Source organism: Mycetomoellerius zeteki, unplaced genomic scaffold (genome assembly GCF_001594055.1).
Source record: "Mycetomoellerius zeteki isolate Tzet28-1 unplaced genomic scaffold, Tzet1.0 scaffold35, whole genome shotgun sequence".
Taxonomy (NCBI): domain Eukaryota; kingdom Metazoa; phylum Arthropoda; class Insecta; order Hymenoptera; family Formicidae; genus Mycetomoellerius; species Mycetomoellerius zeteki.
In genome coordinates, this window is record NW_017257338.1 from 1,231,976 (window position 1) to 1,251,148 (window position 19,173).

A 19,173-nucleotide genomic window follows, 5' to 3' on the forward strand; every position below is an offset into this window, starting at 1 on the left:
AATTATATATAATTATATTAAAAAATCGACATATTTTATATATAATTATATATAAAATATGTCCATATGCCCAGTAAGAAATGACAATGATATCGAATCGACGTCGATTCGACGTCAATTTGATGATTCCATTGTCATTTCTCACTGGGTATAGAACATTTTTTTCCGGGAATGGCGATTTTATTAAGCGATGCACTTTTACTTTGCTCTTATAATTAGATACGATAAATCGGATAAATGTCCACAATAAGTAAATCGTGATGTAATAATTATGCGTAATTGTAATGTAAATCTAAAACAGCAATCGTCATGGCTGTTTCATGCGAAGAACACGAAGCTTCCTAGTCTTCGTCTGATATAACATTCACATCGAAGTTTAGGCCGGTCCCACGTAGATGTTCCTCCGTCCATTTGTCAAATCGTCGAGCGAGATCCTTTGACATGTAATTCGTCCAATCGCCAACTTCGCCTTTTCTGATAAATTTGAAATTCGAATCGGTCTTTGTCTCCTCCTTGTCTAGTAGCAGTTGTACGTTCACCGAAGGGTTCGCTGCTATTTTAGAAAATTTCAGATGTTCACATAATCCGGCAACTTGCTCGTCCGTCACGTTTTTGCCTAAAAATTTCGCTGTTTTCTTAATCGCTGCCACCTGATCCTGCAAAGCACAACGCGCAATTTAACAAGAAAAATCAAATGAAGCTTTATTCCAAAACCAATTGTTTTACCCGTTTCATTTCTTCATACGTGAGAAATAATATGTTAGCTTGATCTCTCGACTTCCAGAAAGGCAGAATGTGATCCCAAAACGGAGAGAATGGCACTAAACATACATTATTTCTAGGGTTTGCTATTATACGTTTAAACGAAAATACGTTTACACGTATAATTAGCATATCCGTTTAGTAGAATCGTTTTTCCGAATATTTTCACTTTTTTTATATAAACGTTTATCCCTTTATTAAGGAGTGTGACGAATTGAGAAAATGCAAAAAATTCGATTTTTAATTTTATTAAAAAACGTTAAAATATTCGAAAAGATGTTTTTCATAGATGGATATGTTAAATATACATGTAAATGTATTTTCGTTTAAATGTATAATAAAACACGTATATTCGGGAAAATGTTTCTTTTATAAACGGATATGCTAATTAAATGTGTAAACGTTTACCTTCAAGTAAACGTTTTTTTGAAAGCGAATATAAACGGATAAACGTTTCACGTTTACGCGTATCTTCGAAAAACGGAATAAAATTAGAGCCCTAATTATTTCTGACATTTAACTCTAATTTCGATCTGGAGTGTCTATTAAAATTCTTCCAAAATTATAAATTCTTTTAAAAATTGTGACGAACATATCGTGAATCAATAACGTATCGTTCAACGTACCACTATCACGTAGCATTAATTCTGCGAAATCATCGAAGCTTCCATTTATACCGTGGAATGCTTTGCAATAATAATAATAACTAACGCAGACGTCTTTTGAATTTCTCGTGATATAAACTATCTGCAAAAAGAAAAATCAATACAAAGGCAAAAATAATCGCGACTTTTCACTTGTGCGTCGCATCATCACCTTTGGTTTTTTCTCATGAAGCTGCCGCGGTAATAAGTCCCAAGGTAGATGAGTTTTGATGTATCGCGGCCGTGGCATCTTTGCTATATTTTCGACAGAGTTACCCAGATCTTTAAACCATTCATCATACTTCCCGTTGATCATGATAACCGAACCCCTGACGAGGGAAGACATTTGGAAAATGATAAATATACCCAGGTAGTAAACTAACATTATTTATCGTCATTTTAACATTAAAATGACACTTAATTATGACAACATTGTAACGTCAAAATGATGACAATAATATCTACTTGCTCTACCTAGATAGTGTAATTTCTCTTGCAATTTATAAAATAATGATTCGATTCGTGAATCTACTTACTCGAGCATAGGACTCCGCTTTAATATGATCGTTCGGGCTTCTTCGTAGTCAAAATCGTGCCCGATGCACCATGTCATTTCTTGTGCCCAGTGACTTCCTGAAAATCAATCGTAGATTGTAAGAAGTAACGTTTGGGAAAAGAGAACCAATCATCAGGCAAAGTTTTAAAATATATTTTTTATTATTTATTTTATATTTTTAATATTAAAATAAATGTGTCAAAAGTATATTTTAAAAGCATTTGCTGATTGGGAATTAGAGATAACACCTGCTTGATCAAACTCCGATTTATTCAATCGGCGACTATAACGCTCGTTTCTAGCAATGTAAATTAACTTTAATTTTGGTTTAACTTATACTTCATCTTTTTCTAATTCTTGAAACTAGAAAAAGATGATAGTTGAACTAAGATTAAAATTAAACTACATTGGTAGAAATAATTAAACTTGCCTATGGCAAAATTTCTGACCTATAATTCGTCATCTCTAATTCAATCTTTCTTTCCATATTAGTTAAAACAGTAAAAAAATTAATAACTCTATCTGCGTTAACAAAAAGATACTACAGATATTAATTTACCACCAATTGAGTATAACTTGATCAATCACAGTTTGATCAAAAATCACCCTAATTACGTGGAATTTTTTGCGTTTCGGATAAAAATCGGTTTGTTTTTTTTTTTTTATTATTACACAACCATAAAATTTATTTAGAATTATTTACTGAATTGTGTTACTGAAACATTTACCAGTTCGAGGAAACGAGATCATCCAAACGTCGTCCTCGTATACCGGCATGTCACGTATTTTCTGAGCGTAAAAGATCATTTTCGGCGGTAACAAGCAACAACTGGGTTGCACCTTTACGAGACACGGCTTCAACCCAAATATCTCGTCTAATTTATCCGCCGTCTCGTCATCCATAGTGGAGAATACGATCGACCTTTTATCCACTTTAAAAAAAAAAAAAACAATTCAATACAAATGAGTGATTTAAAAAGATTTGCTTTGACAATTCTATATCTGATTCACTTATTCCTTACTGTTTATATCGTGCAGATATCAATATGCGCGAATCTAACGCGGATTTAAATATGGACTTCACACACTCAAATGCTGTTCCACACACGACTTGCAGAGGAACGAGTGTACCACCCGATCACGCAACCTATATATATATGAAACCATGGAATGCCCCGCGGGGGGCGGGGCCGGGGGGAAAAATAGGCGAGAGGGGTATTGTGGCGCGGGGAGGCAGCCAATCAGCGATCTGAATTGACCTCCCACCATCTCTGCCCCCCCCCCCCAAAAGCCCCGTCGTAGTATATAAAAAATACACACATATCTAAAAAGACATAGCGCATAAAATTGCAAATAGAATTTTATTTTAATTTGGTCAGAATTTTAAACATTTAAAGTGGACTTATTTATTTATTCTTTTTTTTAATCTTAACTCTTTTTTCTAGTATATTGCGAAGATGATTTCTTATCAAACGTAAAACCGCCGACGAACAATTATGATAAGAAATGTAAAGCGTGAGTTGTATTGTGCATATTTAAATTATTTTGCGACATTATTAACTCTCTCGTCAAGTAGAGATTTCACTTTCGGAGAAAGTCACCAGGCTACATTCTTATCAGGAGTCGATTACACATTGAATATATTCTTCGCCGTGATCGGCAAAGCTGATTTTCAACTGCAGCGAAAATAAAGCCCTAAACACAATGCGAAGCAACAGCGATAGGGATAGAAATCCACAGACGATAAGCGTAGCGATAGAAACAAATAAATCCAATATATAGGTAATGGTAGAAGAAATCCGGATTTCTTATGGGTTTCTTTCACCATTCAGGAATGCATATGTCAATCAATGTCAATGCAGAAATACGGAATAGGCAATAGCGATAAAATTTTCGACGAATTGGAATTTTGTGTCTAGTTCTATCGCTGTTCTTATTGTTGCTATTTGCTTCGTATTATATTGTATTTAGGACTTAAGAGGATCCTAAAGTGAATCTGTTTTATCAATTTTTCCAAACAAGTATTTTTCTAATTGCCTTTACAGATTAAAAAATCCTTCTCCATAATTAAAGTATAAACGATAAAGTAACTCCGATCGATCGATTTTATGCCAAAAACGAAAAAAAGTTGGAAAATTACAGTTTTGTTAACGCCATGTCTTTTAATACTGATAAATAATCTTTTCATGAAACACTTCAGAATCATACATAATTAATACCATATTCTTAGATGATCCTGTAAAGAAATTACTTTTTAAAAGTTTCTTATAAGATTAAAGCAAGATCTTTTCATTGCGATATAAATCGTGTACGATTCATTTAGTAATTATTAGATTCCTAGGTTATTGAAGAGTGAATTACTGGTGAGATTAATGTACAAATTATATAAGATTCTTATATGATCATGTACGTTCATTTAGTAATCTTGATTGATCACGTACATCTCTTTTAAAATCTGGTACAAAAACTCACAAGAATTTTCAACAGGGCGGAGTTCGGGCTTCCCTTAATTAGGATCCCCTTAAAGTTCTAGACACAATGCGATCGGAGGCAACAGCGACAAGAACAGCGATAGGAATAGTATAGAAACAAACGATATACATACAATTGTCGCCTCCCGTTGCACAATGTCGTGAAAGAAATAAAAGGCCAACCAAAAAGATGCAAGCATGGTCGACTCAAAGAATCGAATGAAATGCGCGCGGAAACTGCGCGTTGCAGATCGCGTGATCTCTCCTCACCCCCGACAATCACGTGGTTTATTGATTGCCATCTGTGATGTACGAGTGTGTTTTGTCATTCTGTGCTCTAGATCGCTGATGCATTCGAATTGAACGCCTGTTTACGTACGAGTGACCGTGCATGACATGGGTAAGTCTCTCCCTGCTCGTCGCAAAATCCATTCCGCAGGTTGACGCGACGATCGCGCGTCGTCGGTTCGTCGCACGGCTTTGGAGGTTATGTTCCATCTGTCTACTTGCACAGCTGTTCGTGCGTGTGACGTTTGTGCATATACGAGTGCTTGCACGGCTGTGTGCGCTCGCAATTTCGTATCCTTGAATTTTCGTAAAAGTCTTAACGAACATACGTTCCGAGAGAAAGAAGAATCGCGGAAATGTACGGCCGTTGTTTTTCACGCGCTCGAGAAGCAACCTTGAAAGAATGAGAGTTCGTAAGTGCGTATTTTCATTCGTTTACTCACGTACGATATTTTCTTTCTCTTACTCTCGAGTCTCTTGGTCGTCAATTTTCTTAATTTCCTATCAAATCAGTAAAGAATATATTGCTACACTTTTTGGATTCTTGTCCTTTTGGCATCTTGATGGATCCAATATGGGATATTTTCCATTTAGTGACACAAGTCGACAAATGTCATTCCTTCTTAACATTCAATGAACAACAGAACGACACTTGTTTCGATTTGTGTTATTAAATGGAAAGCATAGCTAGTCTCTTATTTGTATCATGAATCAGTCAGTAGACTTTATAATAGCAGCAATGTACATTGAAATTACACGGTTCTTTGAATGCAAAATCTATATACTTATGTTTGTAACGTGTGGCTGTATGGAAGGGGGGGTGTCTGCAGTATTCTGAGTTTGAATCCATAGAATAGATTTGCTAAGCCCAAAAAGTTATGCAAAAATCAATACATTATTTTATACGATATATTATAATTCAATTATTACAAACGAATGAGTTGTAAAATTCTTTGTTGTTTCAACAAGTATTATGCTACTTTCAGAAAATTGATTTGTTCTTTGTAACTGAACTTTTGATTTTTTTTTCTCTTCTCTTTAATGTGTCTAATTATATTAATTTTAAGTGTAGAAGGAATAACGCTACAGCTACAAAGAACAAACTTAATAGTATATTTATATGACTTGATGTGTAATTATTCTCCAATGTCACTTTGGAGTATGTTTTATTCATAAACTGAAATTCCTTTCAGGTCTGTAAATCAAAAGGAGCGGTGTTGTACTTTAAACCGCTTTGGGAAGCGGGCAATGTGGCTTGGCAATAATAATCGCTGGAACTTTTCCATGGATCAGATATTTCACGATCTTATTCACGAATGTAAATATGTGGCACCAGGAGCGCAACTCACTTACGCCTTGAGGAATCGCTTGGAGAAGTATAAAAGAGAAGTGCGGAAAGATATTGTGTCTCGTGAGAAAGAGGGTTGTACCGCTTTGTTTATCGCCTGCAAGAGGGGCCACGTGGAGATCGTCGAATATCTCATAAAAAAATGTGACGCGGACATCGAACAAAGAGGAAGGTACGAAGTGTTGGACGACAGATCCGTTCATTGTGTCACTCCGCTATGGTGTGCTGCAGTATCAGGAAATTTGGAAGTTATAAAATGCCTTATATCCCATGGAGCTGACGTCAATGCGGTCTCTGATTCTGGATCCACTCCTGTTAGATCTGCGTGCTTTATGACACATATGGGTAACGAAATATATATAATTCGTTTAGAATACAATTGAGAGAGAAAATAGAATACATAAATGTGAAGATAATGTGTTAGATTAGATATCTTTTAAAAGCATATTTTGTGAAGTGGATAGAAGTCGCTTTTAGATAATATTAGATATAAGTGTGCTGTAGATATTTTTAATCAAATTATTGAAAAAGATAAAAATAGTATTAAATAAGAGAAGTTTAAAACAGAAATGATAATAGTTTTATTCTACTTTTATAACATATATATGATTTTTCATCTACTTGTATCTCTTCAATTAAAATAAAATAACGCCTGCATAATTTTTTGCACTCAAAATATTAAATAGGTAGATATTTTACAATAAAAGCAATATAGTATATTTGCGATTAAATTATATTAGATTAAAAATATGAATGTATGTAGGTCTAGGTCAGACCTACTTTTAAACTCTTTGCAAGTGCTGCAATCTGTGCTAATTACTCTATGACGTTTTTATTAAAGGAATCAAATATACATATAATGTAATAATACATATAATTAAATGTATATCTTTTCCTATTATTAAATACATTCTTATATTAAGTACAAAAAACATTCTAATATTAAATACATTTTTTATAATATAGTCTAATCTTAATTATAAATATGATTATTTGCATTTAGATAACACAAGTTATCTGGATTAACAGAATGACTTTATGTGGATAACACATATTTTCCAGATATTGTCTCTTATTTAGTGGAAAACGGCGCCGATATATTAAAAGCGAATTATAACGGTGGAACATGTTTGATAAATTCTGTACAAAGTGTGGAGTTATGTACTTTTTTGTTGGAACATGGCGCGGATGTAAATGCCACTGACATTCAGAACAAAACTGCCTTGCATTATGCTATACAAGAGCACAGACTTCAAACTACTAAACTGCTCTTAGAACATAGTGCAGACCCTCATCTTAGATCTCGTTATAATGATGATGCCCTCCAGACTGCCTGTCTTAAAGGAGCCATTCAGATATTTGACTATTTAGGTGAGAGGATTTTTGTAGGAATGTAATATTGGAACATCTACTTATTTAATAATAAATCTCTATAAGAAATTTATTCTCTTGAATTATTTCATGATATGTATAACATTATGTATAATTTAGTGGAAAACGTATCGTATTCTGCGGAAAGATTGGCAGATGCAAACGAACTGATGGGATCTACATTTTTTGACGATCACAATGATACGCACATGGCGTTGCAGTATTGGAGGGCAGCGATGATCCTCAGAATGGTCAACTCGGATGATGGAGTGCCTTTACCAAAGAGACCTGAATTACCAAAACGCGAAGCTTATAAAAACACTACGGAATTTTCGAATTTGGATGAGTTAAGCGCTATCTCGCTCGATTTAGATACAATAAGAATACAAAGCCTGCTGATATGCGAAAGAATATTAGGTCCGCATCACAAGGATACCCTCTTCCGGCTGATGTTTAGAGGTGCATCGTATGCAGATGCCTTAAGGTAAATATTTTAGTTTCTTAAACTATTTTATATTATATTTATATTGTATATTTTATCGTAAGAGATTTTCTTTTCTAGATATCAGAATTGTATAGATCTGTGGCGTCGCGCGTTAGAAATTAGGGTAGAAAAGGATTCGGTATGTAAAACATGTAAAATGCTTATATATCATAGTTATAGATGACGTGATTTTTCCATCATTGTATATGAAAAATTGATCACATTTTGACGATCAAATTTTTTGCAGATCTTGTATGCGGATACTTGCTTTACCGCACAAGCTCTTGTAAGGCTTATGGTAGATTTGAATGAAAAAACGTTGGAAGTGATGGATCGAAATCGAGAAAAGCAGGAACCGCGATTTTGCGATGTAGTAGCGATATTTAAATTACTTTCTAGCCAACTGACCGAAGCTAGAGAATTGCTGGAGGTATATGCGATTTGCATATATATACAACCGATTTATAGAAAATTTTGTGTATTACATTGTGATATATTATTACTGTACAATTAATTATACAAATGTGAATATTATAGAAGCGTCCTGTACATAAGAGACAAAGAGATAGTTACGAACGCATCTTGAAGTGCGTGACGCATCTTATTTACCTGTTAGTAGAAACGGCGAGTTCTGACGAAGAGAAAACTCTAATGCATCAACTAGTACGTGGTTTAGTGAAACAAAATCCAAGAACTGTTTATACAGAGGACACGCTTCTCCATCTTTGCGTTTCTAGTTTAAATACAATTAATTCTAGTTATTTTACTTCTGCCGACGATATGCATGTAAGTATGGACCTTCAGTTATGTATTAATTAATATTCTGTAATTAAAAAATTGTTTCCTGGACTTGTTTGATGGGAAAATCGACTATAAATTAGATATATGGAGGAAATATATATATATATGTACATATATAATAATAGAAGTATGTGATGCATATTTTCAGACAATCTTCCCACGTTTAGATGTTGTTAAATTACTCTTAGATTGTGGGGCATATGTTGATGCTAGAAATATAATGCGATCAACACCTTTACATGTAGCAAGTAACGCATATAACTTTCGCAATCCCGTAAGTATTTTTCTTTATACATTTATTTTTTATATAGAATTTTATATAAATCAAACTTAATGATTCATGAATTTATATTTGTAACAGCTGATAAAATTATTGTTGGATTATGGCGCGCACTTGGATACACCAAATAGAGCGGGAGATACACCAGCGCGATTGATATCCTCTAATTCACTAAATAGCGTCAACCTCCTTAATTATACTAGCCTTCAGTGTCAGGCTGCGCAAGCTGTTTGTAAATATGGAATTCGTAGTACAGAACTACCTATTACGTTACGTTATTTTCTAGAACTTCATAGAGAATAATATTGATAATAAGATTTTCAAATAATTTGAATGTTTATTAAGAATAATTTTGCAACGTATTTTGTTATAATTTCAACATATTCCTGGTGAAAATTTTTCTCATAATTTTTATACGAATCGGACATTTTTCAGAAATACTCAGAAATATTCGGAAAGTTTACATCTCAGGATTTTTCATACAAGTGAATTCTGAAATATTCCGAAATTTCTCATCCCACAATTTTTTAAAAATATTTTTTAATTTTTTAGATTTTATAACATCTTATGAAATTATACTTAAAAAATTTTAAGAAATCTGACGATATTTCATAAGTAACATATATGAAAAATTCTGAGAAAAGATGTAGATTTTCTGAGAAGTATTCCAATTCGTATAAAAAAATGTGGGAAAGTTATAAAATTATATAGAAATTCTGAAAAATTATACGGAAAAATTCTGAGAAAAATTTTCGCTAGAGATACGACAATATCAAAGGTTTCGTATGTAATAATAAACAATGGTATGCATAGGCGCCGACTACGGGAGGGGGACAGACCACTTTTTGCCCTCCTCTCAATAATTTTTACTTTTTGGTTTTTTAACAAAAGGTTTTTAACAATTGCAAATAATTTCTGCGATCGAAACTGTGAGAGAGCATTGGTCACATGACATACGCTATACATAACGTTGACGCGGCGAATTAAAAGTGGTGACGATGGCACGTCATCTGCTGTCCTAAGGTGCTTTCCAACAAGAGACGATATGATGACACGGTGTGACACAGTGAGTGCATTCAGTACCACGACCGCTCACTGAGCACTCAATGAGCGGTTGTAGTACTGAATGCATTCAATATATCATTACATTTTTGTTGTTCGCCAGGATCAGATGATTATTGTATTGTACTGATTGGGTGGATTCAGTACTACGACCGCTTACTGAGCGCTCAGTGAGCTCTTGTATCTGTTTGGGCTACATTTTTAGTTCTAACGGAATATGCCAATAAGATGCAAGCACTCAGTGAGCGGTTGTAGTACTGAATGCACCCATTGTGAATCGCTTGTTGAGGTGTGTTCTGATTCATCAGAGTGCTCCTCGGGTGTCATGTCATCCTTGTTTAACGTTTGTTAAACAACAAAAATGACATTACATCCGGGGAGCACTCAGGTGCAGGGAATCTGAACATGTCCCTGGGCCCCTATTCTGTAATTGTCGGTAGGCGTGTAAAACAGTTACAGAATAGGAGCCCTAGTGTCCCTGCACGTACCAAAGAGAAACCTGAGAGAGGACATGAGAGCCTTTTTCCTGTAACCGCAAAATACTTTATGCACTGCAGTCTTCTGAAGAAGTATCAACTACACAACATTATCCATTTTTTGCGATGCTCTTGATGGAAATAAATCGCTAAAATCGTTAAAATCTCCATTAATTTGATAGATTTTAGTTATTTCAGTAATTTATTTCTATCAGTAGCATCACAAAAAAGTGGATATTGTTGTGTTCCCCCCCAATATTTCTCGGTACCCCCTCAATATTTTTCGCAAGTCGGCGCCTATGATGATATGTATATTAATTATAATTAGTTAATGCAGATTATAAGAACATCATAGAAAAAAACGTAACGTAATGTTATGAAATGAAACATGTCAAAATTTTAATTATATATAAAGAAAGTACTATTTTTAGAATCCTCCTGTTAAGTGTGATCCAAATTGTAAATATCGCGCATGCAGTTTAAGACATCAAAGTGAAAAGACTGAATGTGAGAAGACAGTGCTTCTACAAAAACTAATTTTCTCGACGAGTATACATACTTTACAATATTAAAATCGTTTTTAATACTTCTGTACAGCGACTTGCGTAATCTAATTAAATATTAAGAGTTCGTGCAATCTTGGACAGCCATTCTTAAATATTACAAGATATTACTTAAGAGAAATCTGCATTCAAAAATCGTTAGACATATATTATACTTAATTTTAAAAAAATACTCTATGCAGTAGAAAAGATAAACATTGGCGGCAATATGAATTGTTTTTTGAAGATACAAACTAACTGTATAGGAATAAGAACGTTAGATGCAAGATTTTTGATTTATTGAAATTTTAATTTATTAAATTTTAGAAAGAGTTGTATTAAAATTTTTTTCAAAAATATTGTGAATGGTGCTTTTTTATGATACGTATTTGTCTAATGGAAACATTTCTATTGATTTTTACAATATTATCTAATAATTCTGTTTAAATTATTGATTAATTGATATAAAAACTAATAGAGTGCCTTTCTATTCTACACATTTTGTATTATATATTTTATATTAATGTTACTAAATATTTTTTGTAATTCAGATGTTGATGAATATGATGAAGCATCTTAATATTATTGATATTGAACATTTTCTTTTTATATTATATTTTTAATTTAAATTTAGATTTTATTTTTTTATTTATCGCTATATAAATCGTATTTCTAGAATTATCGCTTTTCACACTAACAAGAGTCGTCACACAACTGTCCGATTTAATTCTCCGTAAAATATGTTGTTAAACACAAAGATCTAAGAGACACGTATTTTTTTATACGTGCACTAACTCATGTTTAAGGGGTGAAACACGTCAACAAAAAAAAAATCTGTCTCTTAGATTTTTGTATTTAACAATATATTTCACGGAGAATCAAATCGGTGCCGGACAGTTGTGTGACGTCCCTTATAAGTTATCACATCAAAATTAGATAATTTTCAAATTTTGATATTATATGGTTAATAAATCTCTAAAATGAATCTCTAAAATTATTTAAGTTTAATAATTACGTTATATCTCAAATTGCTAGGTTACTCCATTTGGAAAACTTGACTTTTCTGTGATAATGACAAGTTCGCTCGCGCCGCCTCTGCTGGGCAAGAGAGCCGACCAATAAAATTAATTTCGCATTCGTCATTCCTCTTAATCTAATCTATAAAAATCCTTGATGCGATAACAAATATTAAATTAAAGCAAAACCAGCACCAAGCTGCGCTGGAGAGTATAATTGAGAATTATACAAATACAATGTAAGAGTTGTTGAATTCCTTTATTTATCAACATCTGAATTTTAATTAAGGCTTTTGCTTACTAATTTATTTTTTCATGTATGTAATTTAAGTCTTTTTAAGTTTCACTTTATAATTTAGATTTGTTTGTTATTACCTGCAATATAAAGATTTATAAAAATGATAATATGTTGATAACATATATTTGAAACGCTGAAAAACTATCAATCACACAATATTGATTTTGAAACATGCAATCTTGAAATTAATACACAATTATAAAAACCGATAGAGTTTATGTGTAACATATAGTATTTGGAATCAGCCTTAAAAACTTAATCTAGATTATATAAAAAACTTGCTTTTCGTATATTTCAGCGTTTTATTTAAGAGTATAAGGATATGACGGATATGCCACATATTTAAAATGTCAATAAAAATAAATAGTGAGATTTATCGATGTTTTGCATAAAAATCTGTAAATTTTTAACTACACTATCGAATATAGTGATTATCACATGTGAGGCTATTACAAACCTTTGTTTAAAAATATTACAATTTATTATACAATATATGAATATATAATTATACAATATATGAGCGAGAATATTAATTAATATAAAATTGAAAACAAATGCGTTATAAATACACAGTTGAAGCAAACGTCACATTCTTGTATATCCTAACACGGTCTGCATTAGCAAAACTTTTGCAAAGCGATTAAAAAAAAAGATTTGAATTGTTATAATTGGCACTTTATTTAAGCACGTAAATATTAGAAATATACTCACATCGATCTTCTCGTTTGAATATAACGCATTGCAAATGTAATGTATGTTGTCTTTTATATGCTCACGATATCCTATTGAACTAATTAATGGTATACGAAATAAAAAATTATTGCAACAATTTGAGGACGTTTAACATCCTTTCATTTTATCTAATTCTTTGTTTTTATGATATAAATTAATGTTTCTTTAAATATTATTTAAATATAACATTATTGCTTTTTTTTACATAGTGAAATAAAGAGAGCATATAAAATTGATCCTGTTATTGTAATCCATTATTAAATCGTGCACATCTGCAGATAATGCAGAACTTATAGGAACTATTGCATTAGAGTTTCTTAATTTTTTAATAAAACCAACGTACAATGATTTAGTATCTTTGTGATGCATTATCGATATGTACACATTGAAGCACAAGAATTAGTAATTCATTAGAAATAATTTAACGCGTTCTTATGTAAAATATTTAAATAAATTGCAGAAAAATATTTGATAATAGAAATATTTTTCTGCAAGTAATTTTCAACTTTATAAAAATAGACCGCAAAATACAATCGCAATTGCAATAAGCAATGATAATTTATGTATGATTGCACCGTTCTTCGTGTAAGAATCGACTACGTGAATTTTCCAGCCCATGTTTGCGTGCGTGAATGAGTGATAATATACCAGGTCGGGCCATGATGAGTTTGGACTTATTATTAAAGTGCCGCCTTCTCCTGCACACGAGAGATAGAGGAACATGAAAGAATTTTTACAACCGTTACTTGTCTTCATGCGTGTTCGAAAACGTGACATTTTCGAACTTTTCCATTTAACATACGTTTTAGAAATTTAAAGATTTAAAATCGAAAGAGATTTTTTTACCTGGTTCGCAGACTTGCACGAGCGTTCTGTTGAATTTTTTAAATGATGGGAAATTATCATCCAGTCTTCTGTCTCGACCGTTGTGCTTGCTTAAGCAAAGCGGCCCAACTGGAAAGTAACGAATCAAGTAAAGAATTCTGCGAACATTCGTGTCTAAATTTATATAAACGTGTGTGATTCGCGTAAGAAGACTCTATACAAACCCGCGGTCGGTCGCGGTCGACCTCTTCTAGTCAGTTCAACGCCAGCCAACACCCTGATCTTACTTTGTGCAAGATCGCTGAGCGTATCGTATCCCCCGTGAGGTTCATCAGTTATTATTAACGGATGATAAAGATCCGCGCTGTGCGGATTATTTCCACCGTGAACCCGAAAACTGTACGTCAAGTCTCGTCGTAGATATAACTCGGGTATCAATGCACCTTCGATGTACCAAGCAAGACCCACCGATGGTTTGCCTGCAAATATGTTTCGTGAAATCTTTGTAAACGTCGTAAAAGTGATAAACGATAATCGAAATTAATTAAGTTCATACCTGTGATTCCTTGATATCCTCGTTTTCCTCCGGAGGGCCCGATGGTTGCTTTAAAAGTTCTGACACTTCTGTCGAATATTTCTGTTTTTTGCCAAGGTTCTCTATAAGAATTATCAGTAGGTGCTTAAAAAAAATCTTCAAAAATATATATATCTAATATCCCAACAATACCACCTAATATAAGTGTTAGGATGTTATCATTTCTCACTCAACAATATAACTGTAATATAATACAAGTTGTACGTATTCAAAAGTATATTGTTGCGTGGGAAATTATAATTAACAATTGTATGCTACTGTTAGTCGATATTTGATGAGATATTTAATGGAAATTCGTATACATGTATATAATATTAAAAAATAATTTGATATACATATATGACCAAAATACATTCGTTCTTCGCACCTCGGGAGGATTTTGTGATTATGCTGTGTAAAATCGATGCACGTATTCTCCGGCTCTTTACGATTCAACTCGAGCATCACATCGCCTCTTGGATATACATCGTGAAAACTCGGTTCGTTATTAGTTTTATCGAGCCTGCCCAAGGCCCAGACCACGTATGCCGGTTTATCCGTGGGAAAATCTTTATCTCCGACATCGGCTGTGCGAAAGTAAAATTTTTACGATCTATGTACGTCGTACATAATAAGTATTTATAAAAAAAAAAGCGCGTGCCTATGTGACTCACATGAGATAAGTGTACGTCGGTACGTAATGATATTGATGCCGTCCTCCCTCACTGCGGTGTAAAGCTGATTGCTGTCTAAACCACCGAGAAGCTCATCTCTGCAAACTCCTTTATACTGACCCAGAACTTTCCCACACTATTATCACAATAATTAAAATACACATTAATCTGTTGTCTTTCGTTTTTCTGCCTCTTTTATTTATGGACTTAATAAATTGAATAAATTTGATTTTAATTTTAATTATGTAACTTTACTCACTGGCGCCTTTGCCGTAATATTGTAATCTGTAGCGTATCCTCGTGTATCGTCCATATATGCGACAGCCACATCTGCACCTTCCATTCGGCTGGAGGTCTCGGAACCGGATAAACCAAACGCCATGTATTCGTCTTTGGCTGGAAAAATCGAAATGTGCAGAAATGAGCAATCTCTTTCAAGCCTCAATTTTTAAAAGATAATTGTGAATCTATGAATTTGTTAATACATACCGACTTGACCTGATAATTGAATAGTGATCTGCGGACCAAAGATCTCCCAGGCGAACTGATATCGCTTGTGCAGCTGGACACAATTCGGAAGAGACTGTGTTTGCTTGAGAACTTTTATCAATGACGGCGGTACGTTGAGTCCGTTGGGTATAATGATAGAACCGTAATTAGACTTAGTTTTTACGTCGAAAACGCTCAGCCAGTCTATGTTAAAGACTGTTTTATCGCCTGGTAGCTCCAATATGATATCTTCATTATTGTATGATCTAAGAGGATCCATGCTGGAAAGAGAAATATTATATATTCTTTTACATATACTTCTAAATAACTGTAATTACATCATGAGATCTTTAATGAAAAAGTTTCACTGAAATTATTCCACGTTTTGGAATATTTCAGCGAAATAGTTGAAAATTTGCTGAAACTTCACTGAAAGTGAATTTTTCAGCTAACATAAAAAATGGCTGAAAAATCACTGAAATCCAACCGAAATTTCTCTGAAATTTTCCTGAAATTCTTACTGAAATTTGTCTAAAAATTTTGCTGAAATTTTTCTGAAATTTTGTCGAAAACGAATTTTTCAGCTAAAAATCGCTGAAATTAAACTGAAATTTTTTTGAAATGTTGAAATTTTGTTGAAAAGTTCCAAAACGTGGAACAATTTCGGCAACATTTTTCTCTCCACCAGGGATTTTTAATAATTTACAAATAAATTAATTTATTCGCGTCAATAATATTTTATAATTTTATTTTATTCCTCTTACTATCCATATTCATCGGGTATTTTCTGGCCTTTGCTGGATGGTTGCGGGCCAAGACCGACCCAAAAGTATGTGTCCACACCTTGTCCATCGTAAATGAATTGTGGGATGCTGATGGTTTTCGAGTCCAGGATCACAATGGGTTCTGACGAGACATTGTGAGATCTTTTCGACAGTTGTGATATTTTTTGAGGCGTGGGTGGATCAAACTCCTCCGGAACGTAGATATCTCCGAAGGTGTTCTAGTTTCGATTAAAAAGCATTTCAAATCATCAGACTCCATCTATCCTTAACTAATCCTTGTATAGCTTTTATCTTATATATCAAATATTAAATATAAAATAATGCTGTACACGAAATTAATAAATCGCTTAAAATTTATATTACCTGACTCACTAAATCGTACACTGCGAACCATTTGATGTCCGTTATTTTTTTATTATCCGGTAAAGTCAGTGTAAAATCCTTGTTAAAATAGCGATCCAAAATATTTGTTCTGAAAGAACACACATATACTCAAGATGCAATTTGGCACTTTATCTAAAAATCTTCTTAGTTTTTCTTTTTAAATTAACGGAAAAAAGTAGCTTACTTGCCCCACTCATCAGGAACGATAAATCCTTGCGGGCCCGGTCTATTTGATGCGCCTGCCCAAAAAAATGTATCGGCTCCATTACCATCGTAATTGAAAGACGTCAGCAGCAAAGTGTATTGGTCAACAGCCCAGACATCGCCGGAAACTTGGTGATGATACGGATTTAATTTTCCCAGAAATTTCCCCTTGTATTTTTCCTCATTATCTTCTTGTGCATAAGCTGTCGACATTATTTGAAATATTTATTGACCTAATGAAGGAATTTTTTTAATACGGTAGCATAAAATATAATTGTTTAACATTGCAATATTATACTTCTTCTCACGTCTTTTCACAATTTAAATATTTATAAAAATTCATAAAAATATATAAAATGATTCTATATAATAAAGGTTTTGAAATAATTGTTCCAAATAATCCAGTAGCTCCAAGAGCTCTAGATTTTGCCGCGCGCACTCGTATTCGTCGGAGACATCGATGCCGGTCGGGTAAAGCGATGTCTTCGGTCTGATTTCGGCTCTTTCTCGAGACTTCGTCGATCTCCTTTTCCACAAATACGTATTTTTTTGCAATATGCATCATAATTATACGGCTGGTAATTACCGCAAGAAAAAAACAAGCATCCTAGAAGCGTCACGAGGATACTCGGTCCCTTCTTTCTCACGACACCTGCCATCGCTTCATCTTCAATCCAAGTATTCCAAAACGTGTCGTTGACTTTTTAACGGAAGACCCACGAGACTGCCAATAGCGAGAAGCTGATGAAACCAACAGATGATCGGGAAACTACGTGCAATCGTGGTGATTCATTGCTCATAATCAGACGAGTCGGACTAAATCCTTGGATGAGCGAACCGACGTGGTCGTCACACTCGCGATAGCGGATAACGGAGGGTGAACGTGAACTGCGTGAAATCACGGTGAAATCACTGGACGCCAAGGCGTTCCCCGTTGTCTCTCGCAGCGGAAACGAGCGGAAACACGACTAGAAAGTCAAATCGGCCTTCGTGGGACGCGGTTCCACGCACAACCGCTACAGCTGCACATTCCCCGAGAGAAAGTACACGCTGCGCGGGGAACGCGCAATCGACGATGAAAGAACGAATTCGTTCCGTGGTCGCGGTCGCGGGTCGCGGTCATTATCGCGTTATTCGCCGGAATCCAGTTCGCGAGGACGATAGACCGAACGAGTCCTTCGACAAAACTGGTTTTTCTTTGACAAAAAACAATATGCAATTTTTAAAATCTCACAATATTCAAAATATGCGCGAATCTTTTCCTCGATTTTCTCCAAAATATTCGAAAATGGTCGAGAAAGCGAAAAGTTTCTCTGCGTTGCGTTGCGCTTTCCGCATTTATTATTAGAAAGAAATGAGTGTTTAGGACTTTTGAGCAAAAGAAAGTGGAACGTGAAAAGTTGCAAGAAAATATAGAAAATGCGATAAAAAAATTGAATCTAAAAAATACAAAAGTACAGCTGGTGTGAAAAGAAATATTAAAAGTTGTAAAGAATAATTAGTAAACGATAGCAGCTTAAAGTCCAAAAATAGAAATATCTCTCGAGCATGAAGTTTTAATTTGTAAGCTTCTCCTTTGTATTAACGCGATATTTTAATATAATATTAAAGAGCAATTACAAATGTATCGATTAAATATCTAGCTTAAAGAATTCACACCACATTTCTGGATTAAATCACTCAAATCTGTCTTAACATTTTCTTTTTTCCACGATAGGCACGGCAGGCATTAGATCGAGCGTAATATATCCTATCATGGTTGATTAATTGATAAAGTTTTATATGTACCTATATAATTATATTGTAATATTTAAAAGGTCAAATAAAGCGACATTCCTTTTTCCCTTGAAAATATACATATATTTTAAGAATTTCTTAGCACGTTTTATTTCATATGCAATAAAAAAATGCTATACTACAAGATTCAGGTACTACGTACATGTTTAATTAGGTTTCTTATTTTAAAGCATTCGTTTTTTATGATCGATGGTATGTTTCAATGATATGTTGTTTTACTACGTGAAAATAATTTTGTTATACTATATGTGTATCAAATATATATATATACTATATATTGCTATATATGTATATCGGATAAAAATGAATC

General features: G+C 33.7%; 3 protein-coding genes across 7 annotated transcripts; 1 reads left to right on the plus strand and 2 right to left on the minus strand.

The window, feature by feature from the left end:
• Window positions 1-125: 125 nt before the first annotated feature.
• Window positions 126-5,173, minus strand: St2 (Sulfotransferase 2). 4 transcript variants are annotated; one of them, XM_018452685.1, is made up of 7 exons: window positions 5,165-5,173; window positions 2,691-2,894; window positions 1,943-2,039; window positions 1,579-1,735; window positions 1,389-1,509; window positions 727-821; window positions 126-656 (listed from the first exon to the last, which is right to left on the minus strand). In XM_018452685.1, the coding sequence occupies exons 2-7, from the start codon at window positions 2,863-2,865 to the stop codon at window positions 342-344; spliced, it is 960 nt and encodes a 319-aa protein (XP_018308187.1). In that variant the 5' UTR covers window positions 2,866-2,894; window positions 5,165-5,173; the 3' UTR covers window positions 126-341. The 4 variants fall into 4 exon arrangements, with proteins under 4 accessions (XP_018308187.1, XP_018308188.1, XP_018308186.1 ...); XM_018452686.1 differs by lacking the exon at window positions 5,165-5,173 and adding an exon at window positions 4,568-4,589; XM_018452684.1 differs by lacking the exon at window positions 5,165-5,173 and adding an exon at window positions 2,985-3,065.
• Window positions 4,757-9,343, plus strand: LOC108725582 (protein fem-1 homolog A). Of its 2 annotated transcripts, none has more exons than XM_018452680.1 (9): window positions 4,757-4,833; window positions 5,915-6,414; window positions 7,132-7,440; window positions 7,561-7,924; window positions 8,003-8,063; window positions 8,172-8,354; window positions 8,462-8,710; window positions 8,874-8,999; window positions 9,087-9,343. In XM_018452680.1, the coding sequence occupies exons 2-9, from the start codon at window positions 5,970-5,972 to the stop codon at window positions 9,306-9,308; spliced, it is 1,959 nt and encodes a 652-aa protein (XP_018308182.1). In that variant the 5' UTR covers window positions 4,757-4,833; window positions 5,915-5,969; the 3' UTR covers window positions 9,309-9,343. The 2 variants fall into 2 exon arrangements, with proteins under 2 accessions (XP_018308182.1, XP_018308183.1); XM_018452681.1 differs by lacking the exon at window positions 4,757-4,833 and adding an exon at window positions 5,073-5,134.
• Window positions 9,344-13,597: 4,254 nt separating this feature from the next.
• LOC108725580 (protein Skeletor knk) lies at window positions 13,598-18,104 on the minus strand. Its single transcript, XM_018452679.1, has 12 exons — window positions 17,653-18,104; window positions 17,047-17,269; window positions 16,842-16,950; window positions 16,458-16,696; window positions 15,694-15,974; window positions 15,464-15,600; window positions 15,205-15,340; window positions 14,919-15,117; window positions 14,513-14,613; window positions 14,181-14,435; window positions 13,978-14,085; window positions 13,598-13,829 (listed from the first exon to the last, which is right to left on the minus strand). The coding sequence occupies exons 1-12, from the start codon at window positions 17,723-17,725 to the stop codon at window positions 13,639-13,641; spliced, it is 2,052 nt and encodes a 683-aa protein (XP_018308181.1). The 5' UTR covers window positions 17,726-18,104; the 3' UTR covers window positions 13,598-13,638.
• Between the last annotated feature and the right edge of the window lie 1,069 nt (window positions 18,105-19,173).